General features: G+C 37.8%; 1 protein-coding gene across 4 annotated transcripts in view; it reads left to right on the forward strand.

Moving 5' to 3' along the window:
* Window positions 1-356: 356 nt before the first annotated feature.
* Window positions 357-24,879, forward strand: part of LOC126818823 (protein HGV2) — a 136,180-nt gene continuing 111,657 nt past the window's right edge. For all 4 annotated transcript variants that reach the window (XM_050546423.2, XM_050546425.2, XM_050546427.2 and 1 more), the window contains exon 1: window positions 357-511. In XM_050546423.2, the coding sequence (XP_050402380.1) occupies window positions 468-511 (44 nt within the window). In that variant the 5' untranslated portion in view covers window positions 357-467. The remainder of the gene's footprint in view (window positions 512-24,879) is intronic.

A 24,879-nucleotide genomic window follows, 5' to 3' on the forward strand; every position in this document is an offset into this window, starting at 1 on the left:
ATAAAATATATTAATTGATAGAGATCTACAAGCTGTGTACTTAATTCGCTTCTATTTTATTAAATTGTGGTGATTTATACCTGAAATCGACTGATAGCTAATAACATAAATAACTGATCCACGAGGTGTGCTTAATGGCCGTCTCGAAGAGAATCTTGACGTCACACTTCTTTGTGTTGTTTGTTCAAAACTCTCGAGACAAATCATTTCCGTAACATGCCATGGCCATTTTTTTTATATTTAAGTATATGTTTGTACAAAATTGTCATAATTAAATCTTGTAATGACAAACACAAATATTTTTTTTTCGAAGCTAATGATCTTTTATATTCTTTTATGTTTTAGTTTGGAGATTAGTGCGTAAAGGAAGCTAGGCGATCGGCGCGAATTCAAGAAAAGTTAATGGTGTTCATACTTTGTCCGTGCAGATAAATATAGAAACAAAGCCGATCTTTCCCCCCATTACAATGGCAACCACTGACAGTACTAGCAATGAAACGTCAGCGGATAGGTATTAATTTTAAATAATTAAATTAAAGATACTTTATAGGAGATTCGATAACGAGATGGCAGTTTCTCACTATATAAATATAATACAGGGCCAGGGGCGGATCTAGGAATTTTGAAAAGGAAGGGGGGGGGGGCGCCGCAAAATGAGGGCACTGACCGCGGAGACGGGGCACGCCGAAAATTATCCGTCATTTCCCTGCTTCTGTAGCCATAAGTAAACGTTCGGAAATCTTGCAAAAGAGCCTTAAAATCGAGCAAAAAAGCCAGTTGAACATGCGACTCGAAAATTATCAAGGCGAGCGAGGCATTATGATGGGAAAAAGACGAATCTATTCCCTAGCCACTTCACTATTTAAGCCTTGTAACTTATACTGTGTACTGTCCACACATGAAACAATGCTACATCAAGTTGCACTCATGCGCGTCAGTGATGGGCATGAGTGTATACGCCGCCGATTTCACAAGATGCTATCATTGATGTCTGTCTATAGTCACCCTATAGGATTACGTTTATGTCAGCTAAACAAGAATTCGTTTGGAAGTGGAAGCACTTATTAGACCAAACTGGTGTGTTTGAGTCGATGGTTTGAGTCATTTGGGATCCCTGCAACGGGTTGGGAACGGACATATTTGGGTCTGAGAAAAGGGCAGTAAAAAAGGGCACTGTCGAAAATATGGGGGGGTGCGCGCGCCCCTTGCGCCCACCCTTAGATCCGCCTCTGTAATACAGTGACAGTCCAACCAAGGACTAACTAGAAATCAGCCAGATTTCTTCAAATTTGGGAATCTGACCTCAAAGGTTTGTTGAAGAGAATTCTGTCATCAACTTCTCAAAGAACAATAAATTGTAGCCCAATTATTATCTAAGTGTCATATTACACTGCTCTATATTTAGAATGTAAAAGCTGGGTTTGGAATCAGGTTCCATGAGATTTTCAATTCAAATTGAATAAAATAAGAGAATAAGAAAAACTGATCAAATTAAACATAGAAATAAACAAATTTAAAAACAATTTAATAGAATAAAAAAAAATTGATTCAAATATTACATAACTTAATAATAAGCTTAATAATTAGATGTAATATCCAGTCATTGTTTTTTTGAGACGCGCGATCGCTCGCGAGCGCCTGCCACGCACCTGAATGTTGACCGAGGGGAGGTTTTTCTCCCTCGCCTTAAAGAGACAATAACACTCTGGCTGGCTTGACAGCTCCAGAAAAGAGAAAAATAGCCTTATTCTAAGTACTAGATGTGTTAGTGTCTTACCTGATGTGTTAATTATCCATTAAATCCTATCAAGGGAGGTAATAAACTCCAGATTTGATTGACTTCCTGTTCTAAAAATAGCTTTCCATAATGTCATAAGGGGGGATATCCTCAAGTGTTGCGCGGTTTATTGTCGCAAATAAATAAATATGTAATGTCAACATGGGGATTAATATGACTTGGATTACCACACAATTAATTCAAACTGATTAATAACATTCTAGACAGTCTGTCTTTGGTCTAATTAGCCTGAATTGTATATACACGTTGAGGTGTCAATCAGCTAGATCTCTAATCCAACAAGCTAGATGTTACTCTTTGATATTCTGAGGACGTAACATCTAACATCCGAACGGTCAAAAGCTTGTCGCAAAAGTTGATAACTAGTTTACTTCTTTCAGCGGACGGCACAATTCACAATGTTAAGTTATCTGCACTGCTAACACATTAAACTTACATATGGGTATTGGAACTGCCACGCTGCTTCTTCCTTCTGTAACAGCTATTGGTAACGACACCAGTAACAGTAATGACTTAGAACTATCAATAATAGACCTAGATCAGCTAATGATGATTACATGCAAAATCTTTAGTAAGGTTGCTAAGAGTTCGCTGAAACCCTACATCAAAACAAATCAGAATTAGAATACTGGGATTAGTTCAAGATTCGCATGTAATCATCATTACCTGATCTAGGCCTATTATTCGTAGTCATTACTGTCACTGGTGGCGCTACCAATAGCGGTTACAGAAGGAAGTGGCAGTTGCAATACCCATAGCTGCAGATGATGTAGTAGCACTAGCAGCAGATTGATGATGGATGTAAGCAGCACTACCAGTAGCTGCAGATGGTGTAGCAGTGGGAGACATGTCACCAAACCATATAAAATAATTTACTAAACTTATTTTTTAATGTACTATTTGCAGGGGGCAACATTTGTAAAATTTTCTGAAACTGGTCCCAGTCAATCCATCATCCGGAGACTCGATACAAGAGATTTTTCAATTGCCCATATACGTTTGGGTTGATATTAAGAATATTTTCAATCTGATTAAAACACAGATCCTATTTGGTTTCGTTTTTATAGTTCAAAATTTCGTTTTACTTGTCTTTACTACACTAGGATCTGAAAGAGTTGTTATCATTGACATGTTCTGAATTCTGTGAGGTATTAGCCAATGAAACGGTCTGTTACGGCGAGCTTTAGACATGTTTTGCACGGAACTGTGGGTAAGCCCCTAGAAGCACTAATGCAGATTGGTTAATCAAATGTCTGATGTCATAGGCTCAACTGCCGCTCGTATGACCTCTAACGTGACCTATCGCAACAACCAGTCAGATCTTCATGTAGTGTAGGTCATAGAAAGTATAAAAAAAACGAAACGAAATGTAGATCTGTATTTTAATCAGATTGGAATATGTTGAGAGGTGGCCCCTGATAGGAATGTCCTTCATGTACAAATTCAGTTTTAAAAGGCCCAGCAAGATCCATTTTGGGCTCCGAAAATGATCATATGATGATGTTGAATTTTTGACCCTATGCCATATTTTTTTATTTGAGGAACTACCCTGAGGCAGTGTAGTAACTTGGCTCTCTTGACAGCCCATTTCCTCATTATGGGCAGCATAATATTTCTGGCATACATAACATAGAAGAAAAAATTCTAAAATTAACAAGAATTTTTTAATGCTGCCAAAGTTTAAAAAAAAAAGCAGAGAGCTGGCCTTTAGTAAAGGTATTACAGCTATATCAGACTCGATGCACAGCTGGTTTGAGGACTTCTGAAGCCCATCGCTTAACTTAATCAACTGGAGTATCACCGCACAACTGTTTCCTGCTAATTTCAATAGTATTTTATTTCACTTAGCCGTTCCAATAGGTATAAGTTGATTCCAAGTGACACAATGCGGTCTTTGTATGGCTTCTCCTTAGATGTGGCAGCATGCATCCGTTTGGAATATTCCATTTAATGCAGCTTCGTCAAGAAATCAGCTCCCATTCGGTTCTCACATCACTTATTGCTATGTGATGTGCTAAAAGTTGGGCCTTAATGTCCTTCGTATATCAAGCCTCATCAAAGAGATTAGTTTTGCTCGAGGGGGTTTCAAGCTGCTACCAGTGAGCGCGGGCGAATGATTTGGTGAAGAAACGGAGATAGCTGGCTTACCCTGAATGAAAGTAGCTGGCCATTTCATAGAGAATGAGAGATTTACAATAGGGAAAATTCACCAACTTTGACTTATGACTTCGCTTTGATTGAAGAGAGGTGACAGAGATTTTATTTCTTATAATATATCGATAGAGGGAGTCGAGCTGTGCATAAAACCATTTCGATATCTTGACCTACCGCATCATAGAAAATAGAGCTAATCTTCACAGGTGTATATTTTCTGTTTTTTTCACCATATCTTACAATTTTGCTGATCATTGCTCCCAGAGAATAGATGCGACTTCATGGTCTTCACACTGGGGCACAGGAAGACCCCCACTAACATCACCAGTCACCACCATTTTCATCTAAACCCTAGACTCGCCACAATAGGTGGCTGAAAATTGACCAAAAATGACCTGAAAAATGGCAAAATTGGCCAAAAACCACCCAGAGGCTGTTTCTCAATAACGGTGAAATTTTGACATCGGCCCTTCTGGCTATGAAGTAGTCAGGGGGAGTCCATAAAATCCCCCCGAGATAAACTCGATCTGCCGACCCCCATCTTCCCGATTCTGCACGATTTTGCAAGGTTTTCTCATGGAATGACTTTTAATAATAATAACATTTTATAAATAATAATCTCAATCATACCGCCTTTGCTAGAATTTATCACGGCATAACGGCAAAACTGTCGTAAAAAGTAAAAGCTGAAGCAAACACGGACTGCCACGGTAATAAAAATAGCCCAAATAGCCCAATAACAACCATTGGGAACACGAATAACTAAAGGATCGAAAGGAAAACAAATTTCGATGACTTTATTACTCCAAGAGGAATCTGTAAATTTTATACTTATGACAGTACCACCAAAGGGGCATTCCATGTCAACTGTACACAAAATTCGGGCGATTTTGACATGACCAACACAGATTTTGATGATTTTTGGCGTGCAAGTTAACCATGACGAAAGAATGTGATGTGCAAAATTTTAGCGCTGGGGGCCCCTTCAGGGGCATCCCAAAATTTGGGTCTTTTCAGCTGACCTTCAAACTTTGAAAATCCATAACTTCGCCCCTAGTAATCTTACTTAATGAAATTGATATCAAATTGTTCAGAAAACAGAGATTTTTCTAATGACTGGAAGCATGAACTCCACAGAACAAAATCCAAGCAGATCGTGTTTGACCTTGACCTTTGAACCCACGCCCCCGAAAAGGGGTAGATTCGATTTGGCCAATTTTTCGTGTGAACATTGTCCCACCTATAAATTACAAACACAAAAAATCAAAGTGGGATCTCCATGGGAACAGATTTGATGGATATGAAGTCCACCTAGGTCGCAACAACAGACCTCGATTTTATTAGAATTCACTGTAGGTTGTTTTGTGCAAGCTGACTTCTGTACACTAATTTCACTATGGTAACTTGCACTCTGTTTTTGTCACTGGACGATCCATTAATAGTTTACCGACCTCAAATTTTTACCGCACCTCGAGGACAGAATCACAAATTTCCCACGGCTTTTTATCTCGCTTGAAAATTTCCTCGTTGACTTTCAACAGAACAAGTACAGAAAACGTCCGGACTATTACTGTCATATAAGTATTATAAGACACAGCAAAATGTAAACGAATAGATGCTTATGTGCAGTCGTTTTTTGAATCGTACACTATTAAAATCCAATCATATATTCTACATGCTTTATGCTGTCAGCTTGACTCGGGTTAGTCGTATGAGTTTCACAGCGTGTGTTGCTCATCGTTGGCATGTTTATTTCACTATCTGTACCTACCTGCATCTATTAACTATTTGCAATATTCCTTGATCACCAATCAAACTCGTCCGAAAATGTAAATGCCAGTTACCTCCCTTGACCCATTCGCCACTAACACCACTTCCGGTTCAGTTATTTCTCGGACGCCATTTTTTCTAGTTGTGTTTTTTTTACAAGCGGAAGATATTTTAATCGAATTTTAGTCCTTTTACGAAAGATTAACCGTCTTTTCTTTTGTTTTTGTGTATTGTATTATCTAAGGTAAGTACTTACCCTGTAACATCTATCTCCCTAAATGTCCAGCACTAAGGACTCTGGTTTCCTGTCTTCTGACCTACCTCTTTTCTTTTGTTTTTGTGTATTGTATTATCTAAGGTAAGTACTTACCCTGTAACATCTATCTCCCTAAATGTCCAGCACTAAGGACTCTGGTTTCCTGTCTTCTGACCTACCTCTTAATAAGGAACCTTCTGACATTAGGGATTCCATTCCTCTTATTCCAGCTGTTTCCAATTCTCAGAATTTTGCAGCCAACAGTAATGTGGATCCTAGTATGCTTCAAACTGTCTTAAAAACAGTCACTCTGAAGCTATGGATAAAAGGTTGGAAGACTTTTCTAAGAAGTTGTCTATGACAAATTCTAATAACGACCAGGCTTCAGCTGTGAGAAATATTGAACAGTCTAAAAGAAGGTATGATAAGTTTAATTCAAATCGTAAAATTCTAATAACGACCAGGCTTCAGCCGTGAGAAATATTGAACAGTCTAAAAGAAGGTATGATAAGTTTAATTCAAATCGTAAAGATTTAGATTCAAGCTCTGAAAATAATGTGACGGTACACGAGCAAGCTTTGAGTCTGGCGGACTCAGATAATATACTGAGCGCCATGGAAAACGCATCACTTAGTTTTTCGTATAACAAAATGATCCTGTAAACATATATATCTTATTTATTTTGCTTCTTATTGTGAACAATATTCAAATGGGAACACGTCAATAACAACACACGTGTTGATCCAGTAACTCGAACACGTTCCACCAACTGATGACAATTGAAGTATCTGGCAATAGCACGTGTAGACATGCCAGCCCTGGACATTCCCATGGCTTCATTCCGTTGATTTTCAGTAAGTCTCGGCATGTCTAGCTCGATTCCTTCACATGTACAACAACAATTTACGTCAGATTGACGTTTCACAGTTCATGTACTGCACATTAAGTTGAAAACATGCTTTTAAAGAGCTCACACACAATGCTGCACGTGAATATTGGGTTTTTCATGTGTATCTCGTGCAATTTTTTTTGTGCACACAGGCCGATATTTTTTGCGTTTGGGAGCATTGTGTGAAACAATAGTTCATAGTATTGCATAATATTATAACCACCTAGTAATTAAATATTTGGGAAAAAAAGTGATGCGTTTTCCATGGCGCTCAGTATATTAGTAATGGTAGATCATCCAATTTTGACAATTTACATGAACCCACTTCTGATGTCAAGGATTCTAGGATTCGTGAGACAGATTGGGATGGTTTTGTTCGCAAGATGGTTGAAGCCCTTGACATTGATTGCGAGGGTACTTCAAAGACAGAAGAGCATAAGTCTTACATTTCTGGGCGACTTTTGACTGACCAAAGGTCCAAATCTAGAATGTGTCAATTACCTTTAGAAGGTTCTATTTTAGATTCTTTACACGATGTGGACGATGAAGTTTCTAAAAGAAAGATTCGAGCTTATAGATCAGCTGATGCTTCTCATTATAAGGTGTCATCTGATCACTTTAGACAGTATTGTTACACTCCGCATCTTGATGAAAATATAGCTGAAGGATGATCTTCTCAGTCTTCTAGCTAAGTCTCCTTTTACCAATGCTTCTTGAGGTAAAGGGGTCAAATTACAAAATAAACAAGCCCGTACTCGTAACAGTGACTTTATTAAGATAGACACTGAAGCTAGACTTTTTTTAATAGAAAGTTCATACAGGTCGCCATGGCTCGAAATGTTCGTCTGACAGGTAGCAAATAAAACTACCCGTCGCTTGCGACAGGTGGACTAAATTTTACTTGATGTTTAGTAAATTGACATAAGATCACAATACTCGCGTCCACGTCACATACATTTAATTATTCATTTCTAAATGCAAGAATTAAGCACGGAAATACCGCGAAAAGTCGCCATTTGTACTGTTGACATTTCGCACTGTCGTAGACTACAGTTACTCACACTGTTTGGAACTAGACAATTTTATAACAATGAATTTCACCCCATCTACGCTTGTTTTCATCTGCTTCACCACACTAGTTTATAGCATTGTGGAGTATTATATCTAAATAAATCAAATCGCACCCAACGCACCCCCAAGTCATCAGAAATAATTCGACCGTAACGACACCACAGTAAATATAGTGGTGGTTGGAATGGAAATGCACACGGCTTGTTGCTTGGTGTATTTAGTTTTAAACAATTTCCATAAATAAAGGCCATGAAAGACAATTTGACAAAATCAAATAATCAGGTCTGAAAAATATTTCATATATTTATAAATATAATTTGTAGCGTAAATATAGTCTGGATATGTGAGAAGGGAATTCCAGGTGGCGTTATCTGTCCTTCGCACACGGTACATGTAAATACGGTGTGATTTGTGTTTTGATATTAAATTTATTACAGATATTTTAAAATCTGAATTCTACAACTCAACGGCGAAGTATTCGATTTAGTACGGAAGTGTGGTACCATGATAATGTACGGAATTCACGTGGATACGGATGATTGAATTGTACGAATCTTCGAGTCGCTGAGCCAAAGCAGATTCGCCTACTTTCAAGAAATAAAAAGGTTTCATATTAAGATATTTATATGAAGCAATATCTGTCGAGACCTAAACAAACGTGTGTACCTACTTGTATGGATATGTGTGATGTGATTAGTCTTTGAGTTTGATAATTGAGAGTGACAGGTTATTTACTGAAGCGACAGGTATGAAGAAAAGCTTTTTATACGCCCACATTGAAATGTGGTCGTATATTGTTGTTGCTCCCGGCCGGCCGGCGTCCACAATTGGTTGTGGATGCTCTATAGGCTAAAGTTAATATCCGATAGACTTTGAATTTATTCAGTGTTTAAGGTCATGAGGCGAAGAAGCCTATTGATTTTCGGCGATTTTCGATAATTACTGTCCGAATTATGGCCTTGATCACTTCAAAAAATCTTGTGGACGCTCTAGAGGTCAAAGTTAATATCCGATTGACTTTAAATTTATACACAGTGTTTAAGGGCATGAGACGAAGAAGCCTATTGATTTTCAACGATTTTCGATAATTAGTGCCAGAGTTATAGCCCTTGATCACTTCAAAAAATCTTGTGGACGCTCTAGAGGTCAAAGTTAATATCTGTCACAATTGGTATGTTAATTTGCTATGTATAATTGTGACATGGTTTATTTCTGTGATTTAGGGTACCTAATTAATTTGGTACATGGCTAAAGGGAATATTTATTTCTTTTAAAGACATTCATTAAGGGTTGTACAGGTTTTGGTTAATAAAGTTTAATTATTTTCATTGTATATGCATTGTTTTTTACAGAACGATTGTTGGTATGTCTGAGCAAGTTAGGTAATGAGGGTGTAAAGTAATGAATGTGTCTGGATTGTGATGCATGAGCATGTGGTGCATAGTTCTGATTGGATGTTTGAGTGACTAAAGGTTTCTTGGTGTAGGAATCAGAAAAGTTTGTCAGAGAGGTTTAAAATAAGTTACAGGATAGACATGGCTGTTTTCTCTACTTAGATCAGAGAGATTTTAAAGGACCAGACATGACTGTTTTTCAATATCTACGGTAACACCAATGACTGGCTTTAGATGCTTAGAACCTGGTAATTAAATACGATGTATTTAAATGTGATGAATCCGTTCCTTGATGAAATAACATTTAACCGGTAATGTCTAGGTGACCGATATAAATCATATTTCAACCCAGGGGTAACATTGTGAATCATATTGTAGTTTAATCTTGGTGAACTTTGTGAATCGTACGCATGTAGTCTTGGTGAAGTACATTTCAATCTTGGTGAAGTTTTAATACAATTAGGGAGTCTAGGTGAATCCGGGAAATAGATCTGTGACATGTGAAGGTTTTGTGTTTTCCAAGAATTTGTGTTCGGGTTTAAAGTGTTTTAAAATATACTATTCAAAAAAAGTAGGGGATATTTGATTTTGGGGGCATAATACTAAAATATGCAAATGACAACGAAAAAAGTCACTATAGAACCTAACAGAAGAAACATTTCCAGTTACATGTGACGCCCAAACGCACCAATAGCTACCGCATGGAATGCAGGTGATGCTTGGGATCATCATGGGGGTCCAACCCAAGATTTGCACGACTCTGACTTTGGATGTTACAGTCATTGTGGCATTGAATTCCAGGGTGGAAACATCAGTTTAATTGTTTTAGTGACCAGAAAACAAATTTTGATATGCGTCGGCTTACCCAAAATGAAAGGTTACGTGCCCTTGGCATGCTACAGATCGGCACAACACAGGCGGTTGTGGCGCGGACGATGAATGTTTCTCAGTCTGTCATAAGCAGGCTATGGTCCAGATACCGTGATACACAATCTGTACAGGACAGACCACGCTCAGGTCGACCAAGGGCGACAACTCAAGCCCAGGATCGATTTATCCGTACCTTGGCCTTGAGAAATCGTGTCATCACAGCAAATCAGATCAGCGCTCGTCTTCAAACAGACACTGGTGTGAGAGTGAGTGGCCAGACGATTCGGAATCGACTGCATAGGGGTCACCTTCGCGCCCGACGTCCTCGCGTGATCCCTTGTTTGAGAGATCATCACATTCAGGCAAGACGTCGTTGGTGTAGGGATCGTCAACACTGGGATAATCGACGCTGGAGCAATGTGATGTTTTCAGATGAGTCAAGGTTCACTGTTGATTTTTTGGACAGACGTAGGAGGGTGTGGCGTCGTCGAAACGAGCGCTTCCAAGACGTTAACGTCATCAGACATGATCGATTGGGGGGTGGTTCTGTTATGGTGTGGGGAGGCATCACTGTTGCTGGAAGAACGGCTTTACATGTTGTTGCAGGGCGTGTTACAGGCCAGTACTACCGGGACAACATCTTGGCAGTCCATGTTGTGCCGTTCGCACGACGTCATGGCCGCCGTTTCATCTTCCAGGATGACAACGCAAGATGTCACAGGGCCAGGATCGTTACAGGTTACCTCCAACAACAGAACATCACCACATTACCTTGGCCAGCACTGAGCCCCGACCTCTCCCCCATCGAGCATGTCTGGGACATGCTTGGACAGAGGTTACGTCAACGTCAACAACGTCCTGCCAATGTCCAAGAACTTGCTGCTGCGTTGCAACAGGAATGGGACAATCTGGACCAAAATGACCTTAGACGTCTCATTAGGAGTATGCCACGTCGGATCAATGCTTGTTTGGCAAACAGAGGAGGATTTACCCGTTACTGACTTGGTTGTGATGCTGTGGTAACTTTGCTGTTTGACCCCGGGTATCATTTTACCCTTATAATGGTCAGTCTGTGCCTTACTTAGTCTAACGATCATTTGGAATAAATCGATGAATGTGAACTTCATTTCATTTTGTCATTTGTTTCTTCGTCAGTTTCATTAGGTGACTTTAATAGCACTTAAAAATCAAATATCCCCTACTTTTTTTGAATAGTATACCAACTTACGCGATTGGGACGGTGGAATTAAGACGGAGAATTAATCTGAATGCTATCCAGGAGGATTGATTAGAATTAAAGCAACAGAGTATTAAATGCCGGAATGAACTGTAACTTTGTAATTTTGTAAAAAAAAACTCTTAAATTGTATATGTAAATTGATTGTACAATATACATATTTAAAATAAATTGATTAGTTGTGTTGTTTGTTGGAAATTTGGAAAAGGGGACAATTAAGTTAAAGAACCTGAGGTCACTTTGTGACAATATCCGATTGACTTTAAATTTATACACAGTGTTTAAGGTCATGAGACGAAGAAGCCTATTGATTTTCAACGATTTTCGATAATTAGTGCCAGAGTTATGGCCCTTGATCACTTCAAAAAATCTTGTGGACGCTCTAGAGGTCAAAGTTAATATCCGATTGACTATAATTTATACACAGTGTATAAGGTGATGAGACGAAGAAGCCTATTGATTTTCAGCGATTTACGATTATTACTGCCAGAGTTATGGCTAAGGCTGGGAATCGATATGAAATTTCAATATCGATTATCGGCAAGAATTTGTCAGCGATTATCGATAATAATCGATTATCATTTTTCCGGAAAAATCCGAACTTTACCGACCTGTCATTTGTGTTCATCGAGTTACAGAAGTGTTATTATCCTAGTCTAATACTGTGCCGATGTACGTAAAAAAATCAATTAATGTAAAATAATTACATATAGTTGCTAAATGTAGGACTAACTTGAGTATTATTCTAAGTTTTGTTCTTGATTCATTTGAACCTTTTTTTATTTCAATATCTCCGATAAATACAAAGACAATACATGGTTTCTCTTTGCAAGTGACTGGCGATCATACAGTGTTACTACTAATAGTCTGATTCGGTTTATTACATAATTTCCATCTGTCGGCTTTTCGGGTAGAAATCATGGAATAAGTTTTATTTTGTAGGTTTTGATGTTTGATTACAAAAAACCAATGTTGACATTTTTTCTGAGTAGGTCTTCAAAGTATTTGAGGCCATTATTTGAGGGTAGCCATTTTGCGATAATATTCCAACTTATTTTATTATTTTCACCTTATTTAAGATTTTATTGACATATCAACTGTGATTTGGCAATGTATTAATATTGGCAGGGTTCATGACTATACCTCAGATTGTTTTCCATCATTTCATTATGATATTTCCAAGATGGCGACCATTTTTGGCGGGAGAATCGGACGATGTGCTGATTTCGATTAAGTAGTCGTGCTTGGTGTCAATATATATGTTTTCGGGGCCACAGATTCTATTCCTGACATTTACAACCTTGTAAAATGATCACATGTTCATATACTTAGCATATTTCCAAGATGGCGGTCATTTTTGGCGGGAAAATAGGACGATGAGTTGATGTTGATTAAGTAGTCGTCGTTGGTGTCAATATATATGTTTTCAAGGGCACAGAATCCATTTTGGTCAGTAACAACTGTGTAAAATGATTATTTTGCAATTTACAATATGATGGCCATTATTGGCGGGAAGATGGAACGATGTGTGGATATTCATTAAGTAGTCGTCTATGGTATCAGGATATATTTTTTGGGAAGCAGATTCCATTTTTGCCGTTTACAACTGTGTAAAGTTATCACATGTTCACATATTTAGCATATTTCCAATATGGCTTTCATGTCGGACGGGAAAATGGGACGATGTGCTGATTTTGATTACGTAGTCGCTTTTTTGTGTCAATATTTGTTTTTCGGGGGCGCAGATTCGATTTCTACCATTTAAAACTGCATGAAATGGTGGTATGTTCACACATTCAGGTTTCTGAATCCAATTCTGCTATGTATAAGCTTGTAGCATGTTCCTGGAAGTCTGTGCCGAGTTTACCCATTAGGTATATCATCCAACAATGTAGTTAGTAGTTGAACTCCAGCGCAATATCATTCCACATGTTCGTTCTACATTCATCTTGGAAGTCAGTTGGTAACATAATCTATGTTATGAGGGCTTCTTAGCAAGTATTTCATTTACAGTCACGTCCCCACCACTATCATCCATGTTGCTGCCAGGCTGGAACGAAGCTCCTGGCCATATGCTTGCTACGCTACATTAGGACCTTTATGTATATATAGGGAAGATACTGAGCCCCGTCCGTCAGCTCCAGTCTAGCACCCAAAGAGGAAACCTCAAGAAAACTATGAAATGTTCTTGATTGCTTGACTATTGGTTGTTTTCTGCTTTGAAAGTGAATGAGGACGGATGAGCATGGCACAGTCTCTATAGGCGTGGCAAGAGAATGCCTTATGCCTGGTAGGCACGTCACTGGAGTGTGGTGAGAAAGTATCCCGGTCTGACCGCGAGATCATGGTGTGAACCCTCTTCGCGCAGCCAGATCTTAATTGTAGTAAGCGCTTGGTGTGGTCGTTGCATGCGCATGATGGGCACGTGGCGTAAGCACCACGCTACCGCTATGCTCTTTTTGCCTTCATGCCAGGAATAGGCTTTACTTTCCCAGGAAAATCGATGATAAATAAATGCTAATAATGTGTTTAGAAAACGTTCCACGTCTTGGAAATATGCTAAATTGGTGAACATACAACCATTTTACGTAGTTGTATATGACAGAAATCGAATCTGCCTCCCCCGAAAACTTATATATTGTCACCAAAGACAACTACTTTCTCGAAATCAACCCATCGTCCGATTTTCCCTCCACAAGTGGCAGCAATATTGGAAATATACTAAATATGTGAACATCTGATAATTTTACATGGTTATAAATGTCAGAAATTTATTCTGCGCCCTCGTAAACATATATATTGACACCAAACACTACCACTTAATCAAAATCTGCACATCGTCTCATTTTCCCGCCAAAAATGCCCGCCATCTTGGTAATATGCTAAGTATATGAACATGTGATCATTTTACAAGGTTTTAAATGTCAGGAATGGAGTTTGTGACCCCGAAAACATATATATTGACACCAAACACTACTACTTAATCGAAATCGGCACATCGACCGATTTTCCCGCTAAAAATGGGCGCCATCTTAGTAATATCATCATGAAATGATGGAAAACAATCTGAGATATAGTCATGTGTGCCGCCAATATTAATACATTGCCAAATCACAGTTGATATGTCAATAACATTATAAATAAGATGAAAATAAAAAATAATTTGGAATATTATCGCTAAATGGCTACCCTCAAATAATGGACTCCCGTACTATGAAGACCTACTCAAAAATGTCAACATTGTTTTTTTGTAATCAAACATCAAAACCTACAAAATAAAGCTTATTCCACGATTTCTACCTGAATAGCTGACAGATTTAGATTAACGATCGGACTATAATAGAATAAAATAAAATAGAAGGCGTTTATTGATTGGACAATAAAAAAATAATTACGGGCTTTCAAAGTAGAATTTTTATGATTGGTTAATTTAGATGAAAACCAAAGTAGAATTCTTCCACGAAATTACGAGAGATATAGATATTTTCCCTGGAAGTCAAAAACGTGTTTTGTATGGGCTGTATCTGACATGATTTAGTAATAAAAGCGGAGTTGATCATAAATAATAATATTAGTTTTATCGTGAAAGCAGACGATTTCTCTACAGATCAATCAAGAACAAAGAAGGGAGATAATTCTAATTTTACTATATATCACGTGCGATTGTCATTGTTCACAAAGTGCGTGACCTATTTTAGTTTCAACTAGTAATAACAACAAAAACAACGAAAATATTAAAATAATGTATTTAATCTTAAAGTTTAGTTTTTTACAATAATATATATTTAAAATGGGCCAGTTTGTAAGCAGAGGGGGGAAATTGTTGTTGTGTTGACGTTGTGTATTCATTCATTCGTCTGCTAATGCCAAACTACGGCAAGTTCAGTCATGTGAAAGTGACCGTAACTTGCAGACAGAAGGTAAATATACCGATAATCGATATTTGAATTTCAATATCGATTATCGTGTCGCTAAATATCGATATTTTTGCACAGCCTTAGTTATGGCCCTTGATCACTTTGAAAAATCTTGTGGACGCTCTAGAGGCCAAAGTTAATATTCAATTGACTTTAAATTTATACACAATGTTTAAGGTCATGAGACGAAGAATCCTATTGATTTCCGTTAATTACTGCCAGAGTTATGGCCCTTGATCACTTCAAGAAATCTTGTGGACGCTTTAGAGGCCGAAGTTAATATCCGATTGACCGTAAATTTATACACAGTGTTTAAGGTCATGAGACAAAGAATCCTATTGATTTTTAACGATTTCCGATAATTACTGCCAAAGTTATGGCCCTTGATCATTTTGTGACGCTCTAAAGACTAAAAGTTATCATCCGATTGACTTCAGATTGATACACAGAGTTTAAGTGCTAGTCCACGAGAAAACCATGCAAAATCGTGCAAAATCAGGAAGGTGGTGGGTCGGCCGATTCCATTCATATTCATAGGGTTTGGTCATGCCCATGAGACTACTCGATAGCCAAAACCGCTGAACTCAGAAATTGACCCTAGCCGAGATATGGCAAACAGGTGTTTTGGGGTCTTTTTTCTCATTTTTTCGTCAATTTTAGGCAATGTTAGCTGCTGTTTTTCAGGTTGTAAATGAGTACTTATGAAACGAAGGATGATTCGATATATTAGGCTAGGTAGTAATGTTTAAAAAAAATGAAGAAAGAAAAATCTATCTTTCCACTCAGGGGTGCCATTTGGTTATTCCTGAAGTGTATAAATCAAACCTTATAAAGAACCCTAACTTTATGCCGCGATATCTCCACTGCCGCGGGGTCCCATGAATTCTTTTTGTGGTTGTTAGTAACTGGGTATCAGGTCTCGCGATTAAAAAAATAAAATTTCATATATGTCTATAACTACACTCTCAAAAATAATGGGTAATTTTGATAAAAATCGGATAATTTCGACAATTTTACGAAGCTTTATCCCCAATATTATCAAACTGATATTCAAACAAATGTAGTATAATACAGACGCCTTCACAGCTGCTATGTTTTCGCAACATAATGTTCGTATGACAACTGACAACTCTTACTGCAACTGGAAGTGAAAATTTGCTAAAATTCGCATTATTTCACTCTTAAATCTCTTGGTATGTACAGATCTCATTGTAAGCTGCAGTTGAGAGAACTGTCATAGCTCACAGTAGTCATTGAATAGTAAAATGTAGGCCTAAATCCTCACAAAATATCAAATTTATACAAAATTTACTTTCGGGAGGGAATACTAATCCTTACAAAATATCACATCTAATTACATTCATGGACCCTCACAAAATATCAATTGTAATACAAAAACTACGTTCATAATTTTTCACAATATATCAGAGACATTCAATGAATCCTTTCCTTACAAAATATCAAATACAGTATTATACAAAATTTACATTCATGAACCCTCGCAAAATATCATACAAAATTTACATTCATACATTTTTACAAAATATCAGAAGGATAAAATAGTGGAAGTACCTCATGAATCTAATCTCCTCAGTGTATATCAGGATCTATCAGCAGGACGGTGTTACTATCATTGACAAATAGTAAATATCATCAGGACGGTGTTATAATCATTGACAAATAGTAAATATCAGCAGAACGGTGTTACTATCATTGACAAATATGTAGTAAATTTCATCAGGACGGTGTTATAATCATTGACAAATAGTAAATATCAGTAGAACGGTGTTACTATCATTGACAAATAGTAAATATCATCAGGACGGTGTTACTATCATTGAAAAATAGTAAATATCAGTAAAACGGTGTTACTATCATTGGCAAATAGTAAATATCAGCGGGACGCTGTTACTATCATTGACAAATAGTAAATATGAGCAGCCATTCATAAATTTTTACATTATATCAGAAGGATAAAATAGTGGAAGTACCTCATGAATCTTATCTCCTCAGTGTATATCAGGATCTATCAGCAGGACGGTGTTATTATCATTGAAAAATAGTAAATATCATTAGAACGGTGTTATAATCATTGACAAATAGTAAATATCAGCAGAATGGTGTTATAATCATTGACAAATAGTAAATATCAGCGGGACGATGTTACTATCATTGAAAAATAGTAAATATGAGCAGGACGATGTTACTATCATTGATAAATAGTAAATATCAATGAAACGCTCCCTCAGATATCACTCTTAGTATTTAGCGTCCACATAATAAATCCACTGCTACCAATGATAGATACCGTCTGATGTATTTAGTACACTCTTTCAATAATACATGCTCAGTCTCTTTAGGATACACAGTGAAAACATAGCATTTTGAAGTAGAAAACTGCGAAAAACCACATACAGCAGCCACCATCTTGGATGGCTGGATACCAGAACTGATAGTTTTGACAGAGCGGGTTCTACGACTGCCTGAGCGAGTTCGAAACGCTAGTCTGTCAATTGCCGATGGTATCGAGTAGTTTAGCATCCATATTTTGTCACTATATTGATTAGAACATATAAAAATCAGATGATCCAATATCAAAATTGTCAAAACTTAGACAATGTTATCGCGCATGCGTATGAAGATATATGAAATTTTATTTTTTTAATCGAGAGACCTTGTACCCGTTTATTAACAACCACAAAAATAATTCATGGGACCCCGCGGCAGTGGAGATATCGAGGCATAAAGTTGGGTACTTTATAGGGTTCGATTTATACCCTTCAGGAATAACCAAATGGCACCCCTCAGTGGAATGATACATTTTTCTTTTTTCATTTTTTTGAAACATTACTACTTTTCCTAATATATCGAATCATCATTTGTTTCATAAGTACTCATTTACAACCTGAAAAACAGCAGCTAACATTGCCTAAAATTGACGAAAAAATGAGCAAAAAGCCCCAAAAATCACCTGTTTGCCGTATCTCAGCTATGGTGAATTTCTGAGATCGGCGGTTTTGGCTATCGAGTAGTCTCATGGGCATGACCAAACCCTGTGAATATGAATGGAATCGGCCGACCCCTCACCTTCTCGATTTCTGCATGGTTTTCTCGTGGACTGGCACTTAAGATCTTGAGACGAACAAATATATTGATTTTCAATGAATTTTTATGGCTTGAACAGCTAAATCCATGATATTAAAAGTTCTCAAATAGTGTAAAAATATGGTATATCAAGGTTGTGGACCCTATAGAGGTCACAATATTTATCCGATTTTGTTGAAACTTGAAATGTAAGTTTATAACCCAAAGATCTCGGTTCCTTTCGATATTCGCGCATATCGGACCGTAACTTCCTGAATTATGGCCCCTGATTGTACGCAAAAACGCGTTTTTTGGCTTGTGGACCCTATAGAGGTCATAATTTTTATCCGATTTAAAAAAAAAACGTATTATTATATCACTGTTAAACCCTAAGGACAGTTGAGTTCGAATTTCGTGAAAATCGACCCAAAACTGACAGACAAAATGGCCGCCGTTCCTTCTCAAATAGCGTAAAAATATGGTATATGAAGGTTGTGGACCCTATAGAGGTCACAATTTTTATCTTATTTTGTTGAAACTTGAAATGTAAGTTTATAACACAAAGATCTCGGTTCCTTTCGATATTCCCGCATATCGGACCGTAACTTCATGAATTATGGCCCCGATTGTACTCAAAAAACGCGTTTTTTGGCTTGTGGACCCTATAGAGGTCATATTTTTTATCCGATTTAAAAAACCGTGTTAATATATAACCGTTACACCCTAAGGACGGCTGAGTTTGAATTTCGTGAAAATCAGCCCAAAACTGACAGACAAAATGGCCACCCTTCGTTCTCAAATAGCGTAAAGTGAGGTATATTAAGGTTGTGGACCCTATAGAGGTCATAATTTTTATCCGATTTAAAAAAAAGTTTTATTATATCACTGTTAAACCCTAAGGACGGTTGAGTTCGAATTTCGTGAAAATCGGCCCAAAACTGACAGACAAAATGGCCGTCGTTCGTTCTCAAATAGCGTAAAAATATGGTATATCAAGGTTGTGGGCCCTATAGAGGTCACAATTTTTATCCGATTTTGTTGAAACTTGAAATGTATGTTTATAACCCAAAGATCTTGGTCCCTTTCAATATCCGCGCAGATCGGACAGTAACTTCCTGAATTATGGCCCCTGATTGTACGAAAAATCACGTTTTTAGCTTGTGGACCCTATAGAAGTCATAATTTTTATCCGATTTAAAAAAACGTATTATTATATCACCGTTACACCCTAAGGACGACCGAGTTCGAATTTCGTGAAAATCGGCCCAAAATTGACAGACAAAATGGCCGCCGTTCGTCCTCAAATAGTGTAAAAATATGTTATATCAAGGTTGTGGACCCTTAGACGGAGAGAAATAAAAAACTAGCGAGAACAAATTGCAAAAGAATTTCTTTCACTGGAATCTAGTAAAGGGGTGTCTAAAGGACTTCCAACTCAAAATTGTCCGCTGAAACCCTGTAGCGTTTTTCATAATAAGCATAAATCCAAGATGGCCGCCAATTGGACTTTCTGGCCTCCATATCTTCGAAACGGCTCGTTTTAGAGCAATAAATGTATTATCATTAGATACAAAAAGTGATATCAACGAATCGGAAAATAAAATTATCACAACGCCAGCAGGTCATAATTTGACGCCCTGACGTCACAATGACGTCACACTGCCGTTATTTTGACGCTAAAACACTGCTTTGATACTGAATAAGCGGATTTGACGGGAGTTCTGATGTCTTAGAGAACTCAGAATAAGTGGGCTGTGACCTAGTCTGTTTTTGCGACACTGACTGACTGGACTGGAATCCAGTCAGGTGATTGGCTTGGAATACAGTCTGGGTTTTCTCCAGATATTTGAAACTTTCTTTTGCTAATTTTGTGAAAAGAGTCGTATTTCGCCATGGATACGTGCATAATTTGCGGCAGTATCCTAAATAATGGTGGGGATGTTGTCAAGCCCTTGTGATTAACTTGGAATCCAGTCTGGGTTTTCCCCAGATATTTGAAACTTGTTTTTGCTAATTTTGTGAAAAGAGTTGTATTTCATCATGGATACGTGCATAATTGGCGGCAATAACCTAAATAATAGTGGGGATATTGTTAAGCTCTGGTGATTGGCTTGCAATCCAGTCTGTGTTTTCCCCAGATATTTGAAACTTTTTTTGCTAATTTTGTGAAAAGAGCCGCATTTCGCCATGGATACGTGCATACTTTGCGACAATAACCTTAATAATGGTGGGGATGTTGTCAAGCTTGCCACCAAGGGAATGTAATCAATCAGGCTGCTCAGCTTCACCAGTTGGACATTTCGTTCACCCCTAATGCTCATGTGCATGAATAGTGCAGATAGAATTTCACTCACCAGATTGTATTCCAGTCCAGTCAGTCAGTGTTACAAAAATAAACTAGTTCTCAACCCGCTTATTCTTAGTTCTCTATGACACCAGAACTCACGTCAAACCCGCTTATTCGGTATCAAAGCAGTTAGTCCGGTCGTCAAACCTCAATATATATCGAGTGAATCTGGAAATTGTCTATTAAGTTTTTTTTTAGGATTGATTTTAGTAGCCCATGGAGTCCTCTTTCAGAATCTGCCGGGTGAACTCTGGTCACCCTTGAGCGTTTCGCGAAATTCAAAAATGGCGTCCAAGACGGCCGCCATTTCAAATAATCCCCCATAACTCTAATAGTATTTATTCTAGGACGATAATTTTGGTGTCTAAACGTATGTTACTCGGGTCAAGGAATACACTATAGTCATTCACTATGTTGTGGGGTGATTAGATGATAGTAAAATCTAAAGTGCCAGACAATATGGCCCTTTAACTCGTTAGCAGCGGCTGAGGGCCATTATTTCACCAAACCAAACTATATCTAGAGACAAACTACATATTTCTGGATAAAGGAGCATATGAGTGATGTGATAACATCACATACATGCCTATTAGGGGCTCCTGGGCCACATGGGCCGGCCCAGAAAAGGGGGTCACAGGCTGTTTTGTGAACATTTAAACAAACAAATTCTACCCACAAAACACGAAAATAACCCCCACAAAACTAGGCAATATTCAGTTTAATCCTTTGGTCGTATTTCTGGCTGCAACCTTAGACAGTACAAGCACAAAATACTGTACATTCTAAGCCATCCGTAGTGCATCTACAAGCAAGCGTACTGCATAGGTGTCATTCTTGTATCTGCATCTGATGAGACACATGACAGACCCTGGAGCAAGTTGGCCGGTTGTAGTGTTATCAATTTAGTATCCTTCACCCAGCAATGGCTTGTTGATGAGCTCTTTTTACGTTCCCTGTAAATGCATCATTCATTGAGCAAGATTAATTTTAGATGTCCATACCCTCCAGCGTGTTTCAGGCATCGATTTGCTAGAACTCTGTCCATAACAAGCTGACATAAATACAGTGGCCTGTGTAAGCACCGATTCTACTACTCCGACATGTAAATGGTTGTTTCTTCTTTGATTGGTGATTCCAATGTCAACGGTTGTTTCTTCTTTGATTGGTGATTCCATTGTGACGTGATTCTTGTCAGCTTGTTATGGACAGAACTCTTGCAAATCGACGCCTGAAACACGCTGAAGGGTATAGGCATCCGAAACTGGAAATATATCGTCATTATCCACACTTAAACCATGTAGTCTTGCTCCAACGAATGATGCATTCGTATGGAAAGTAAAACGATGTCACCACGATGCTTTTGTGTGGCGTTCACTGGAAGATCGCAATCCATCGGAACTTGATCCAGAACTGTATTGCTGGGTTAAGGTGACTAAATTGAGAACATTACAATCGGTCAAATTGCTCCTGTGGCTCATCAAATGCGGATGCACGAGTGACGCACCACATAGTACGCTTGCTTGTAGCTGCAATAGGGGTGGCTTAGAATGTATAGTATTTTGCACCTGTTCTGTCACAGGTTGCAACCAGACCCACGACTAAAGGATTAAACTGAATATTACATAGTTTTGTGGTGATATTTTTCGTATTTTGCGGGTAGAATATGTTTTTTAAATGATCAAAACACAGATTGTGCCTTTCCAGGGCCGTCCCATGTGGGCCTGGACCCCTGTTAGACATGTATGTGGTGTTACCATATCAATCATATGCTCCTATGTCCATAAATATATAGTTTGGTTCGGTGAAATAATTATTGTCCAAACAGCCGCTATCGAGTTAAAGGGCCATATTGTCTGGCATTTTGCATTTTACTATCATCTAATCACCCCACAACATAATGGATGATTTCGGTGTATTCCTTGGCCCCAAAAACATACGGTTAGACACCAAAATTATCATCATCTTGAATTTCTCAAAAAGCTCAAGGGTGACCAAGGTTCAACCAACAAATTATTAAAGAGGACACCATAGGCTACTAAAATCAATCATAAAATAATCTTTGTGTACAAACTTCCAGGTTCAGCCATAGTTCTGCTGGACTAAGTGTTTTGACGTCAAAAAAACGTCAGTGTGACGTCATTACGTCACAATGCCGTCATGACGTCACACCATGACCTGCTTGAGTCGTGATAACCTTTTTTTCCGATTCGTTGATATCACTTTTGTATCTAATAATACATTTATTGCTCTAAAACGAGCCGTTTCCAAGATATGGAGGACAGAAAGTCCAATTGGCGGCCATCTTGGATTTATGCTAATTATGAAAAACGCTACAGGGTTTCAGCGGACAATTTTGAGTTGGGAGTCCTTAAGACATCCCTTTAGATTCCAGTGAAAGAAATTCTTTTGCAATTTGTTCTCGGTACTTGACAAACAGAAATTATATCTCTCAGTCTACCTATAGAGGTCACAATTTTGATCCGATTTTGATGAAACTTGAAATACATATTTATAACCCAAAGATCTTGGTTTCTTTCGATATTCGCACATATTGGATCATAACTTCCTGAATTATGGCCCTTGATTGTACGAAAAAATCACTTCTTTTTTTGAGCTTGTTCTCTGTCCATCTTTTGCAAAATGTGGGCGTATCTTGCATGGCAACCGCTTGTTATCCGATTTTGTTGAAACTTGAAATGTAAGTTTATAACGCAAAAATCTTGGTTCTTTTTGATATTCGCGCATATCGGACCGTAACTTACTGAATTATGGCCCCTGATTGTACGAAAAATCGCGTTTTTAGCTTGTGGACCCTATAGAGTTCATAATTTTTATCCGATTTAAAAAAACGTATTATTATATCACTGACAAAGGACAACTGAGTTCGAATTTCGTGAAAATCGGCCCAAAACTGACTGACAAAATGGCCGCCCATCGTTCTCAAATTGCGTAAAAATATGGTATATCAAGGTTGTGGACCCTATAGAGGTCACAATTTTTATTCGATTTTGTTGAAACTTGAAATGTAAGTTTATAACTCAAAGATCTTGGTTTCTTTCGATATTTGCGCATATCGAATTGTAATTTCCTGAATTATGGCCCTTGATTGTAGGAAAAATCACGTTTTTAGCTTGTGGACCCTATAGAGGTCATAATTTTTATCCGATTTAAAAAAACGTATTATTATATCACTGACAAAGGACGACTGAGTTTGAATTTCGTGAAAATCGGCCCAAAACTAACTGACAAAATGGCCGCCCATCGTTCTCAAATTGCGTAAAAATATGGTATATCAAGGTTGTGGACCCTATAGAGGTCACAATTTTTATTCGATTTTGTTGAAACTTGAAATGTAAGTTTATAACTCAAAGATCTTGGTTTCTTTCGATATTTGCGCATATCGAATTGTAATTTCCTGAATTATGGCCCTTGATTGTAGGAAAAATCACTTTCGTTTTAGCTTGTTTTCTATCCATCTCTTGAAAATGTGGGCGTATCCTACCTGGCAGCTGCAGGTATTTAAATGTATTACTAGCAATTGTGTTGTAATAGTTTAATATCAATCTCAATATCTGCAAAGATTCAGACTCAAAATTTATCGAAATTTAAGCGAATTTACTGTTTATATATACGGGAGACGCCTATCTGTTTTATTACTCATATTAGGGGTTTCAGGTCACGTGACTTTAGCGTGGAATCTGACAGCCAGCAGCTGAAATATAGCCTGCTTCAATCTACGATTCTGAATTACTATTTTATTTAAATGTATTACTAGCAATTGTGATGTAATAGTTTAATATCAATCTCAATATCTGCAAAGATTCAGACTCAAAAATTATCGAAATTTAAGCGAATTTACCGTTTATATACGGGAGACGCTCACAGGGAAATATCACTCTTGACGTCAGGCTACCAGAGATTTTCCATCAACACAAATTGCTACGGCTGACTTTATTGGCAAATCCGCAACATAGTCAATTTGTATTTCTACTTTTTGTCAAAATAAAAAAAAATAGATAAACTAGACACCTTCTACTGATATAGTATTACTGTAAAATTCAATATTGGTAGATGATAGTGTAGAAACCTATT

Source organism: Patella vulgata, chromosome 4 (assembly GCF_932274485.2).
Source record: "Patella vulgata chromosome 4, xgPatVulg1.2, whole genome shotgun sequence".
NCBI lineage: Eukaryota > Metazoa > Mollusca > Gastropoda > Patellidae > Patella > Patella vulgata.